Source organism: Zonotrichia leucophrys, chromosome 6 (assembly GCF_028769735.1).
Source record: "Zonotrichia leucophrys gambelii isolate GWCS_2022_RI chromosome 6, RI_Zleu_2.0, whole genome shotgun sequence".
Classification (NCBI taxonomy): Eukaryota; Metazoa; Chordata; class Aves; order Passeriformes; family Passerellidae; genus Zonotrichia; species Zonotrichia leucophrys.
Genome location: NC_088176.1, coordinates 11,589,444 through 11,603,361, shown reverse-complemented (window position 1 = coordinate 11,603,361; position 13,918 = coordinate 11,589,444). Strand labels below are relative to the sequence as shown.

Here is a 13,918-nt window from a genome sequence, read left to right as displayed (position 1 = left end):
TTTGTTGTCTCCATGGGAGCACGAGGAAAAAATGAGCATGGATTCTGGATCATTTTCTCTCCCCAGACTTGGAAACCAAATAGTGAGATGGAATAAGCCATCTAAATACAGAGTGTTATTCCTGTCAGCTGGCATATCCATTAGAGCTACACTGATACAATTAAAACCAGTTATAAATGGTTTTCGTTGTAAAGTTCATCTGTGCCATCTTTTGGCTATTCTCCTACTTCTATATGGGTCAAGTTTGGAAAAGGATGCATAACTAGAATCTGACACTGTTTCTCTGAACTTTTTCCTATCCTGACAATTATTTAGGGGCAAATAGAAAAGTAATTACAGAAGTGTTTTCTTTTCCCTTGGTGGGGACTGAGAAAAGATACTCATGTGAGAAGGCTAGGTTTTGTACAAGTGTGGTTGCACTCACATTTGTTTTTCAGTGTCAGTGACTGTGAAATAAAGTAATGTACTGACCATCTTCGTAAAGCCTTCTGCTCCTATGATAAACTAGAAGTTCATAAAGCTTCATTTGGTTAATCTTAAGTATCTCAGGACCTCTCTCTGAAGCATCCAGGTATATTGCAGTGAGGCTGGAATTTTGCCTTTTGTCTTTGTAGTGCTCTGCTTACCTCCCCAGCTTTGGGAGAGTGGAACCAGCTAACCCTCGTTCCCTCCTCTTGAGGCCATCAAAGTCAAGACCTCCTGGGTTCTCAGATGGAGCAGCTCCCTGGGGCTGTCAGTGCACCCACAGCACACTGCTGACTTTCTGCAAATGTCACAGACAGGGCAATTATCGCTGGAATTTTGGTAAAATGTGAAGACAGATAACACTATATATTCATTAAAATTCAGCAAAGGAAAAAACCCTCCCCATTGTGCCTTTGATGAATGTGGCTGTTTGTTTGAAAACAGGCATATTCCAGCTAGAACAGGATGGTGATTAGAAATCTGAAGTCATGGAGCTCATGTACATACTTGCTCTAATGAGGTGCTCTGACCATTTTGGGGAATAGCACAAAGAAAGCTCATTTATTTCTAATTTTTAATAATTCCAAACTCCATCAGTGGTTTTGTAATTAGATCCAGACACCTAGTCTTGGAGGTTTAGCCTAACAGGCTTTAATCAACACTTTTTAAATGATCTCTTGATACGTGGTTGCATCAAAGAAACTCTGGAGGACACAGATTTCCTTACTTTGTAAACATCTCTGCGCTGCAGAATGAAATATGAATTTTCTGTTTCTTTGTTTCTATTTAAAGGGAGAAGGAGCCATCCGGCATTTATATGAGGACAAAATTACCACCCCTCAAGACTGATGTTCCTCACTTCAGGTTAGGGGTGAGGTTTCCTTCAAGCAAACCCATTCCCAAAATTGCAGTCTAGGAATGCACTCATCTAGTTGCATTCCTGCTCCCAGTTTCTTGTTTGAGAAACTGTAATTTTAAAAGAGATTCAAAATCTGCTGAAATCACTGTATCACCTTCAGGAAAAAATGGTATATTGCATGTAATCAAACACATTTTTACACTGGAATTACATTTTATATTGCATTTATATATTTTACATTTTATATTGGAATTAACATAGTTCTTTTTACAATCTGTGTACCAAATCTGCCCATTTGATACCAGCAGACACTTGCACGGATGTAAATGGATAGTGGAGATATTTCTTCTTCAATATTGTGTCTCTATTTAGCACTGTAATGCCACAAAATGCCTTAATATGTAGTTATTTCTCTTTTATCTACCTCAGTTGTAAGCACGCACTCCATTTATCTTCTGCTCAAAGCACCTGAAAGAAATGAGAATACAGAAAAGAAGAAAAATTAATAGGCTGATGTTTCAAGCCCTGCTGAGCAAATGCAAAATTAACAAGTCTTTACTTAGATGTACATATGTAGCAGTTCTCTGTGTAGGTAGTGTATTATAGGGTTTATGCAGTGTTAGCTACAGTTGTTAGGAAGATCAAGGAAGTTTGTGGCCACAATGTAGATTATTAAGAGCACGATTGTGTTTACTCTGGTAGATACAAAGTGACATAATTATGTCTGTTCAATCTGGGGGGGCTGTGCACACTCACTGGGACGTGCTGTTCTCCCACACAAACCCTTCTGAGCGATTAAAACTTGGACTCAAAACATGGCAAACTTTATGCTTTAATTTCTAGACATTTGGGCATTTTTGTAACTTTCAGAAATTGTTTTTGTAATACAGCAGGAGCCCTCCAACCTTTTCAGCCAAAAGAGATTTAATTACCATTCATTAACAAGTGAAATAACAAAGTCACGGCATGAGGTGCTGAAGTATAGAAAACTTTCAAGCTGTAAAATAAAATGTTTTGAAACCGATTTGATCGTGGAAGTTTTTTTTCCCTGCCTGGGGGATAAAAATACTTGTCCAAAGAGATATGCTGATAAATATTTCACATCCAGAAAAAAAAGCCCAAAAAAACCCTTTGCAAAGATTTTGTTCTTTTCTTTGGTGGAATACATAATTAAATATTAAAGCTACTGTGGGAAACTTTAATGGAAGTGTTTAATTCAAAAGAATCAAGTTAAATACGACAGGGATCTACTTTGCTTTTACACTGGGGACCAGAACACTTAGTCATCAGATCCATTGTATTTTTCTTTTGTCCCCAAAATAGCTATTATTGCTTTTCTCATTGTCAAGTGCATTATGCTAAACTTATCATTTTGGGGCAGGCCTGCTGTCAGAATAGTGTCTTTTGTGTATCTGACATGTCCTTATAGATGGAATAATTGACAATAACTGACATGGGCACTTGAGTCTGATGGAATCCCAAGTAGGTTTTACTAAAGCTTTTAGAAGTTGGTATTTTCTAAGGTACCAAGTATCCTGCCTGAAGCTGGATTCTGCTGTGCTTACACTGGCAAGTAATTTGTATTGAAATAAATCATCAAAGACACATTTATTAATTCCCATGGACTAGAGGCACAGTTGGACTCCAAGAACCGTATCACTTTGTAGAGAAGCCGCTGATGTATTACACTCCAAAATGTACAGTGTGCACCCTAACTCATCCAGAGATAATCTGAGTCTGTGTCCATCTCCCACAGAATCACAGAATCATTCAGGCTGGAAAAGATCTTCCAGTCCCACCTTTGGCTGAACACCAGCATGTCAATTTAAACCAGGGAACTAAGTGTAATGTCCTGTGATTTCTTGAGCAGATGTTGACTCCACCACCTCCCTGGGCAGCCTGTTCCAATGCTTAACCACCCTTTCCATGAAGAAATTCTTCCTGGTGTCCAACCTGAGCCTCCCATGGCACAGCTTGAGGCCATGTCCTCTTGGCCTGTCACTTGTTACCTGGGAAAAGAGGCCAAGCTTCAGCTTCTGTCAGGTACAACTCCTTTAAGGTAGTTATAGAATGGTAAAGTCACTCCTGAGTGTTCTTTTCTTCAGGCTGAGCCCCCTCAGCTCCTTCAGCAGCTCATTATAGGACTCTCTAGACCTTCCCCATCTCCATTACCCTTCTCTGAACATACTCCAGACCCTCAATGTCTTTCTTGGGGTGAGGGACCCAGAAATGGACACAGCATTTGAGGAGTGGCCTCACCAGTGCGGTCTCATTTTTTCTCTGTTTGTTACCAGGCTTTAGAAGACAAATTGTCTCAGTGGTCAGGAGAAAGGAGAGGAAGCCACGCAGATGGAAATTTTTCCCTACTTTCATATATTTTTAGGAATGCAGTAGTAAAATGGATACTTTTCTATCTTTAGTTGTACTTAATAATAGCTTGTACAGCACAAGTAAAAAGCTTTTCTGTAAATTATTCTTGACCTAAGTTTTTCCTGTCTTTAAAATGGTTGGGATGGTATTTGTCTAAAGACTTGAAAAGGTATATTCACTTACATTGAAAAGGTGGCTAGTCTTCTAGATTAAAAAAAAAAAAAGTAGGGTACTGCAAAATAATGTGGTTTTCTTGTACAACATGTTCTTGCAGCCTAAAGAGCTGAGAATTGAATACAGTAAATTTCACCTGCAACGTAAAGAAGCTGTTACTTGTTCATCCACAATTTCAGGCATCAAGATGTGAATGTGTTGGCTACTATCTTCAGTCTTATTGCATTATTTACTTACTACCACAGAAACTAAATTCACAGGTTAATTTGGAAAAGAAGAAAAAAATAAAGACAAGAAAATATAGTCATCAAATTATTGCCAGTAACTTTCAGCATAATCAGGAATAAAATAACTGCAGCCAGTTTAATTTATAGTTCTAGAGAGTGAAAACCATTTCTGAGTTCATATAATAGAACGGATTAAAGCACACCAAATCCCTTCCCCCCTGGTCTATAAAAGTCAGGGAGCTTGAAAAATTGCTCTGGATGTCTGTGAGCCCAGCTGATGCTGAGGTGCTTTTAGTGTTCAAGGATTTGGCTTGCACAGCAGGGAAAGGCAGAGCGCTAATGAGAATATCATTTGTTCACTTGCTTCTGCATTGTGAGCAGCAGCTCTGAAGTGCTTCTCTAAGTTTTGTTGCAGAAAAATGTTAATTGAATTCCAGTCTGTGCAAGATGTAGCGAGTATATCTTTAACTTCTTGTTCCTGTAAAGATATGTGAAAAGATGGAGGTGAAGGGCTATGATCCATGGCACTTAAGTTAGAGAAAATCTTTCTTCACTTTAATTGCTTTGGATTGGAGCTTGCACAGTAAATCTATCCCAGAGCCTTTCTTCGTGAGCAAAGTATGTAATATTGTTCACTTTCAAAGCTCTTGCAGTATGTAGATATTGTTTTAAGTAATTTCACATCAAAATTAGGCTCTGTCTGATCTTGTTTGGCAGGTCTGTGTTCAGTGTATTGCATGAGCAGGACACAAAAAAGACATTGTACACTGAGCTATCAAGTTCAGATGTGGGACCATGACCCTTCTGGGATCACCTGTCAGCTATGAAAGGCACAGCGCAAGAATCCAGTCCTTAATTTACCCTTGTTTTGTGAATCTGGAGCAGCAGATTCACACAGCCAGTAACATGTTCTGCTGCTGTAAATCTGGGAACTCTTTGAAAACCAGGGCACAGCTCAGACTCTGTTTTGCTGAGATCTACAAACCCAGGCTGGGCTGGGGAGACAGGAGAGGGGCTGAGAACTTGGCACGTGCAGACTTTTACCAGCATCACTGAGCAGAGGCTTTGCTGTGAGGGGAGCAGCAGGTGCTGGTCCCTGGGGCACTGGTGGGGCTGGAGGGCCCTGCCCAGCTCCCCCTGGGCACATTGAACCAGCTCAAACCTGCAGCTGAGCTCCTTGGGCTGTCCTGTCCTTCAGGGAACCACTGGTGCCTGCTGTGCCCCAACACAAACAACTTCAGCGCTGACCAAGACCAGGCTGCCCACAGGATGAAGAGGGATGGATTGCACTGCCAGAAAAGGAATCTGTGGGTGTAGAAAGCTCAGGTGAAGAAGGTGAAAAGTTTTTCTCCCAAAGCTTTCAAACAAGGAGCTGCTGCAGAGGCATCCAGCAGCATGGCCCTGAGCACTGCCTGCAGGTGGGTTGTCACTTACTGTGTGAGTCCACAGTGCCAGGTCTCAGGTTGCTGCTTTGTACCTTTGTTTAGTGTGACACTGCTGTATCCTAAACAAGTTGCAAGGTAGAGCAGAGAAAGAGATCCCCTTGTCTTATTTCCTGTTGCCCATGTGAGCTTGACAGAGGGCAGAGGTACCAGGGGAGTCAAAAAGAGAAGCTGGGCAGCAAAAGCAGTGCCTGCCATCTCTGAAATGTTACTGCCTCTTCCTGAAAAATGGCCCATCCCAACTATCTTTACCCAAATTAGTGTCTCTAAATCATGTATATTTGTATTTAGGCACTTCAGCAATTGAGTATTATTTTCCTTGCTGGTGGTTTAGCTGTTGTGCCATCTCCTCTAGCAGAGTGTATTTTTAGTGTGTTTAGTGCATTTCTAAAAGCAGACACTTGATTTTGATGCTCTTTCTCTTCTTCCCTACTTGGGTGCTTTGTAAGCAGCCCCACACAGATCAGTAACTTGTGCTGTTCAGCATATAGAAAGATGTCAGGATCACATCCCCTGGACTTGTCTGAGAGCCCTGTTTCCCAAAGGGGAGCTGAATCTGTGTCTGTAGCATCTGTGGGTGTGAGGGAGCAGGGCAGGACCTGTAGGACACACTGCAATGGCTGAGGTCAAAGCAGCTGCCTGCCCCTCTAAGCCTGACCCTTTGGCTTCCTTTCTCCTGAAGTGGAGCAGCTGTGAAGGTTTACTGAAACTTTTAGTCCCTCTGCAGACCTCAGTTGGTTTAAAAACCTATAAACCTCATCATAGGTGTATAGAGTCTCAGATAAGCTGGCTTCTTTGTGGTGGTGGTGGTTTTGTTGTTAGTTGTGGGTTGGATTTTTTTGTTGTTGGTTTGGAGTTTTTTTTGTGGTGAGATCTTCAGCTTACCCAAGACTCAGGAAGAAAAAAAAAAAAGTGCAAACACTGTTTTGAAGGATGTTATATTTGAAAAATGATCTTGACAGATCTGAGTTTCCTTCCATGGTGGCCAGCAGCTTCCCTTTCTGGTGGTGAGCACTTTAATATGCCCAGGTGTGAAGTGGATATAAAAACTACGATTTCAGCCAGTCTAAACTGATTTAAACTTCACAGTGCTTCACAGCAAGAGCCATTTCTCAGGGCTCTTTCTTGGCAGAAGACTAAGCAGTAATTTAAAGCCATTTTAATCTGAAATGAGAATCTCTACATGGGGTTTGAATACACTTCAAGTGAAGTATGTATTTGCAACTTTTGTTGATCCCTCTTAATTTTCCAAGTGTCCCTGTAGAAACAAAGCATGTTTGTGAAGTGGCAAAATGCAGTGATAGCTCAGACTTATTGAGAGCCATAGGATGATAAAAGCAAAAGTACTAAAGGAGTGGTATATTTGGCATCACCCTGGGAAGTTGCTGATTAACCATTCTTTCCTACAAAAAATATAGACACTGATCAACATGACCTCCTGTCTTCCCTCGCCATGAACAGCTTGAAATTCTATCCTAAGAACAGAGTGTTTCTGGAGGAAAGATGTGTATTTTGTTGAAAGAATAAATAAAAAAAATATAGAATTCTGTGCCCAGCTTCTGCCAAAAGCAGTTTTCTAGGATTGCTTTGACATTCATGTGATCACGCCAGAAGCTATTCTGTGGCAGCTGAGCTGCAGGGACTGACCACAGGTACTGAGCTGTCCCCAGTTGCAGAGTAAAATGTATTTGCTTAAACCATGTTGCTCACTTCAAATGAAAAGGTGCCCAAAGCAGCAGTTTAAGTAAGATTGTTTTACTTTGCAGTCAGGGCAGGCTATGAGCAAATACCCAAAGGGTGGTAACTCACAAATTTGGTAAAATCCTCGGAAGGGTTTAGTTTTGCTCTGTAAAGATTGTGCCTCTCTGCAGCCCCCTTTGATGAAGGATGTTCAGAACCTCATGATGGTGTTGAATGACAGGGCAAACTCTGGGAGTTACCTGGGAAATAAATATTTTTGCTTCTGAGCCCCCAGTTGAGCTACCTCCTCCTGTGCAATTTCTGTGCTATTGTTCAGAGGTATTCCCTCTTGGCCAGTTAGGAAAACTCATCACTGGAGTGTTATTTTAACTGAGTGTACACAAGTCTTCAGAAATTGCCAAGTCCCTTGCTGATTCAGGTGCTGTAGAGGAAAAAGACAAGCAGACCTGAAATGTCTTGGACCAGACTTTTTTAACAGCCCTGCATTGATTTATTTGCTCAGTGGTGAGCTATTTGCTAACTCCTGATGCTTCCAGCACTCCTGAATTTGCAGCAGCTTTGCTAGTCAGCTTCTCTTGCCAAAGTTACCTTCAAAATTCCTCAGAGAAACTCTGTTGTGGCTTGGTTTCAGAATGGATTCTGTTGTCCTTGTTGCAGAGAAGCTGTTTCAATTGGTATGCAGCACAGAAGAGGAGTGATGTGCATTAACTGGAAGAAGTGAGCAATTAAGTGAACTTTGGTTACAGAACTCAACAGATTTCTGCCTGGGTACAGGAGTGAGGGTTTAGGGTATTCCATTTGCATTTAAGCAGATCCAATTTCTACTTTGCTTTTAAAATGGTGTGGGCTTAGTGAATCCAAGTCTCCTTTTATTTTGTTTGTTTTCTGAATCTCACCATTGATATTGAATGTTGATGGTATGTAAACCATTCCCAGGCCAGGGAGACCCTGACAAATCAGAGAGATGGGCAATCATCAACTGCATGATTTTTAACAAGGGCACGTGCCAGATTCTGCACTTGGGATGGGGTTGTGTGTATAGACTGGGGAATGAAAATTTGGGGAGCAGCACTGTGGAAAGGGACCTGGGGGTCCTGATTGATGGCAAGTTGAACATGAGTGAGCAGTTCAACATGAGTGAGTCAGTCAACCAACTGACTCCAGCTGCCCGCTGTAAGAAAAAGGGAAGAGCCAGGGCTCTGAGGGGCTGCCTATGAGCAACATCAAGGAGGTGTGAAACTCTGGCGCTAAGGAGACAGCAATGTGAAACCTTTGCAATATAATGACAACAGAAGAATGGGATCCATGACCTCAGGAGATACTTTCTTTTCCATGGCTAACTTGAAATTTTGTGTAATATGAGGCAAATGCTCATGTTCACAAGGCACCAAGAGGCCCCATGTGCCCAACCCTGGTGGGGTGCACAAGGGCTGCATGGAGCAAGGGATGAGCTCTGTCCTCCTTCCCCAGATGTGCTGCCTGTCCCTGCAGCTCCAGCAGCAGCAGAGCTGCCATGGGGATGCTGGTGCCCAGGGCTGTGTGCTCTGCTCCTGCACAGGAACAGATGCCTGCAGCTTCCAGAGCTGTCAGTCATGCACCCTTCACGAGCACTAAAATTCAAATCAGCTGATATCAAGGGGAATTACATGCCAGCGCTGCTTGTCTGATCAAGAGCTTCACCTTGTGCTCTTGAGGGATGTGTCTTGTAATTTACTTCAGACTGAGGGATAACTGATTTTTTTCTTTCTTATCTTCTTTAGTGCAAGCTGGCAACCAACTCCAGAGCCCTCTTTCCCCCACTGCCTCTCCCCTGCCTGTTCCCTTCACTGGCAGCCTGCAGATATCTGCTGGGCTTTGATCAAGTTTTGCAGCTGGGACCTTCCTTTCTTCACTTTCTTTTGTCCCATGTGCTGCCAGTTCTGGTTTCCTCACACCATTCTGTGTCCCTGGGCTGCACCCACTTTGCCCCTGGCTGCCTCTGGTTCTTGAGCTGATGCATCCAAACAGCCCCAGGTCTGCCTGGGGAAAGAGTGATGGAATTCACTGTGTACCCCAGGACTGGCCTCTGCCTTTATCCAGGCACCTGCCCTGCCTGGGTTGGAGATGGATTTTAGAGAAGAAGCAAAGCAGGATGCAGTGACCATCTTTGGTGCTCTGTGAGCACCATGGGCAAGACAGGTCACTGAGATTTTTTTCCTTTTTTTCTGGACTTGAAGTAACTTGAGATTTTTGTGTCATATATTCAGCTAAAATTCACCTGATTACAGTGCAAAGGAGCATTGGGGTCTGTGACACAATCCTGCCTCCTGATATCAGATAAATCAGATTACTTCTGTCACCTCTGCCCCCAGCCTGGTGCATGCATGGACAAATTCCCCCAGGTGAACTGGGCAGGGTTTTTGGGCCACTTTGCAGAGTGCCCCTCTCCTGCCCTCTTCCCCGGCTCAGCAGGACAGGCCAGCTTTGCTGTGAAGCCAGTGGAGCAGCTTTTTTGGAAAAAAAGAAAAACTAAGTATTGCTGCACAATGCTTCCATGAGGAAATGCCTAAGTTTCAAGCTCAGCCCATACAGTGATGTGCTGCTGGCAGAATGTTGCTCAGGGAACAGACAAGCTTTGGGAGCAGAGATCCTCGGTGGATGAGAGGCTGAAGTGTTGTCTCCAACTTGACAGTGTGGTACCTTCATCCCTCTTCTCTCTCAGCACCTGCAAGGAAGAGAAAGGCAACAAAACTTTCACACCATGGCTCACATCTTCCTTGTTTTAGTGTTGGACTCAAGCTGAGGGAGAAGGGAATTTGGAATAAAGGTGTTGTGTTAATTGCCTGCTGGGACAAAGGCTCTTACCTAGAACCAGACATGGTGAGGTCTGTAACAGTATTTCACCTTTCTCTGCACAGTCCAGATGGAGACTACAAGGAGAGGCGCCAGCATCAAAACAACCCTGCTCAGACACTGCATCACATCTGGGACAGGCAGCTGGAAGCACAAGGTATTTCTTCCCTAAGGCAGAGTCCCTCAAAGAAGTTTCAGGTGTGCAGAATCCAAACATCATCCCAATTATCTCCTAGCAGTGATGAGGAGAGGCCCTCAGCCCTGCTGCACAGACAGGGCAGTGGAGGGGAGCTGGGAGGTGCTTTGCAGGCAGAACCTGAGCCAGGTCCCCCATACCAAGCGTCCTGGCTCTGGGCAATTTTTCTCTTTGATATGTCAAGAAAAGAACCCAGTTTCAGTGCCAAGCCTTGGGCAATCCCTTGCTGGTTCAGAATATTACAAGCATAGCTGCAAATTTACCAAGAAGTTTTTAAAGTCCCTGCTTTCCCTCTGGAATCAGCCCAGCAAAAGCCATGTCTAGGTGAGATGCTTCATCCCTTTCTTGAATTTTTTTCATCTAATACCCTTGTCAAATACTTGCAGGCAGCTGCAGATCAAATCATCCTGTGCTTTTCTTGAGATTGCTTTGCCTGATACCATGGTGAGCATTCATATCAAGTGAGTGCATGATAGATGGTTAGATTTATGCTTTATGTTGTGATCTGGGGGTATAAATGTATTTAAGTGACTTATTCAGCTTAAAACCCAGCACAGTTTGCTGCTCTCTCATCAGCATTACAGGCAGAGAGGGATAAAATAGCAGTGGTAATTGTGGCAATGGAATGTCACTGACAAACAATATGAGCACAAACCCCACTTTAGAGACAGATGGAGTACAACTCCTCTGTAATTTCTCTAGAATTATTTTTAGAGTGGGAGAGACTGAAAGTCCCTTGGGGAGAAGGGCATCATGGAAGGTGAGAAGGGCTGAGGCCGTAAGAAAACATCAGGATTTTGATAAGTTTATTGCTTATTTAAAGAAAAAAAAAAAAGGAGTTAGAGAAGAAACCAAAAAGTAGAAGACCTGTCAATCCTAGAAACATGAGCCATTTTCCAGGGAAACTGCTCCCAGAACTAGAGCAGGGTTTAGTGGGTGCACTGGTGATTAATGGAGCTGTCTGCATCACGGGATTGTAACCACAGCTCAGGGCTGTGCATCAATCACTGTGGGGCATTTATGGCCCTTTTATGCCACCCCCCTCCTTTAAACCTAATTTACTGTGCAGATCAGTTGCCAAAGCCCCTTTGGTCCCACTTTGCCAGGCTTTCCTGCTTTGCTTGCAGAGCTCAGGGGTGGCAGAAGCTGCCTCTCCTCTGCAAGGTCTACATGCTGGTGTGGCTGCCACAGGGGCCTGGGCTGTCTCAGGACTGCCTTCAGCAGCTCTGCTGCTCCTTCCTCATGGCTGATGCTTCCTCCAGGGCTGAGTGAGCTTTTCTGCTGGGAATTCTGGGGAAGGGTGTCCTTGCTGCAATGGGTGTGAGCTGCCCTGCTCCCCTGTGATGGAAGATCTCTGGGCTGGGTGGGTGCACATTGGTCTTCTTGCTCCACAGAAGCACTAAAAACATAAACCATGTGTTTGTGCTCACCCAGGGACAGAGCTCTGTACTGAAGGGTTTGAATTATTCCTTGGTGAGTTTGGGATGTTGTTCTCCAAGCCAAGCCTGTTTCCTCGGATGGTGAGCACCATGTGGGAGGAGTTTCTAGGTTTTGGTGGGGTTTTTTGAAGGCCCAGTTTGTTTCCAGGAGGGAATGCATGGAGCCCGGCTGTGCAGAAGTAACAATGCCCCCTCCAAATGGTGTCAGTTGGGGAAATTAAAATAAGGAATGAGAAGGAAAGGTGCAGTGAGTCTTTCTGGCACAGGGACTGAGCATGAGGGAGCAAACATTTTTGCAGTGTATATGTGCTAGCTTTTGACAACTGGATGACATTTTGGCTTGCTTGGTGGGCAGGGGATAGAGAGAGACTAATGAAGAACTGGAATAATTTGGGATGCAAAGCTGGAGACTCCTGGGAGACACAAGAGGAACATATGCATAATCTTAACATCTTTCTTTTTCCCAGATCCCCAAGTCTCCTTTCTGGGAACTTCACAAACTCTTCCTCTGAATACTGCTGTAACAACACCCTCCTCTTCCTCCCCTCTTTGTGCTTCCCTGGTGCAGCAGCTTTGGGTTTTTTAAGCAGCTCTGCTCCTCTGCTTCCTTGCTGCTTGTCCAGTTGTGCTGGAGAGGAGGCAGGGCTGTGCCTGTGACACAGCCTGGTGCTGTTTTTACCCAACCGTGTGCGTGTGAGCTGTGTGGAGCCACGGTCAGCTCTGCCTTGGTCTGTGGGGCCTGCTGGGGCTCTTGGCTGCTCCTGCTCCTTTCTGGAGCCCCTCGTGGTGGTGCTGGAAGGGTTCTGCCAGTGAGGGATGTCCTGGTCACCATTCCACCAGGTCCTGAGCAGCTCAGCTGGAGCCACGAGGGCTGACCTTGGCTGCTGGGGGCTACTGCCATTGCTGGGTGGGCACCTGGTGTAGTGTGATTGCTCCTGATTTACGCCTTATGTAAGCTTATGTAAGGCTGTGCTTGATAAAGCCAGCCTTAGGCGGGGAGGGCTCTGTGCCTGTACCTGTGCAAGAGCTGGATTTGATGGCAGTGTTGGCAGCAGCATGTTCTGGGGACAGGTGGTGGCAGGGGGAGCCCTGGGATGCTCACATGTCTTGGGCTGGTGCCTGCAAGCCCAGAGCCTGCAGCCCTGCCGAGGCACTGCCAGAGTCTGCCCATCTCTGCTTAGCCCAGTTTGGTTTCCAGTACAAAACCGTGTTCCTTATTTATGGTGCAATGTGAGAGTGTAATGATTGCATTCCACGTGGGAAAATTAAGCAGGGATCTTTGTTGGGGGAGAAGAAGGGGTAATGAGGTGCACAGCAGGTTTAGTGCAGTGTGGAGATTGGAGCATCTTTTTTTTTGTGCTGGGGCTGCAGTCTTATCCCGTGTGTGGGATGCTGGCCAAGTGTTCAGCGAAGAGCAGCCTGGCCTGCAAGGACCTCACAGTCTCAGAGATTTAAGATGATGCTCAGGAGAGCATGCATTAGGGAGAGTGAACTGATCATGGGCAGTGACTGAGCCACCAGGACAGACTTTCCCTGGGCTCAGGCAAGTCTGAAGTGCCCAGATGGGCTCTAAAGACTCTGCTTTTAGAGTTGGGTGAGAAGAGGATCATTGCCCTTCCCTGTGAGAGCACCAGGGGCTGGTGAGGGCTCTGGCTTATGGGATTTCTGTGGAGAGCACCTCCATCCACATGGCCTCTGTGCCAGGAGGCCCCTCTGCTCCTGTAAAGGAGCTGTGTGGGAGATAGGACTTTGGATGCTGGAGCCTCCTCCTGGATCTGCTCTGTCATCCTGGGGCAGATTCACTGCAGGTAGGATTGAGTTTGCCTTTTTGCACCCCTTGTCTTTATTACTGTTACACCAATGCTGTGATCCTCACCTAGAGTGTTCTCTCCCCATCCTTCATTCCAAGTGGCACTACATGTGCCAGGTATTATGGTATGGGGAAATAGCAGAGGCGATGATTCTTGAAGTGAGCAGCATCACATTTTTATCATTAGGGAAAGGACATCAGTGAGTCCTGAACTCTCTCACATGAGAGCGGCCAGGCCAGGCTCTCCCCTGGTTCTGGAGTGCCTCTTTCCCTGATTCTTGCCTGGGGATCAGTGGTGACAACAGGAGACTTCAAGGCACCCAGGGCCACATTACCCTTGGGTGAGAAATGACTGCAGCATGTTGCTGCTGACAGAATTTCTCCTCCCTGACTGCTCAGGCAG

The 13,918-nt window shown here is 44.9% G+C and overlaps 1 protein-coding gene across 1 annotated transcript in view; it reads left to right on the top strand.

The window, feature by feature from the left end:
* The window catches only part of CFAP58 (cilia and flagella associated protein 58), a 56,944-nt gene extending 54,596 nt beyond the window's left edge, over positions 1 to 2,348 (top strand). Inside the window, exon 18 of the mRNA XM_064716934.1 lies at positions 1,258 to 2,348. Within this exon, the coding sequence (XP_064573004.1) occupies positions 1,258 to 1,381 (124 nt within the window). The 3' untranslated portion in view covers positions 1,382 to 2,348. The remainder of the gene's footprint in view (positions 1 to 1,257) is intronic.
* Positions 2,349 to 13,918: the final 11,570 nt, after the last annotated feature.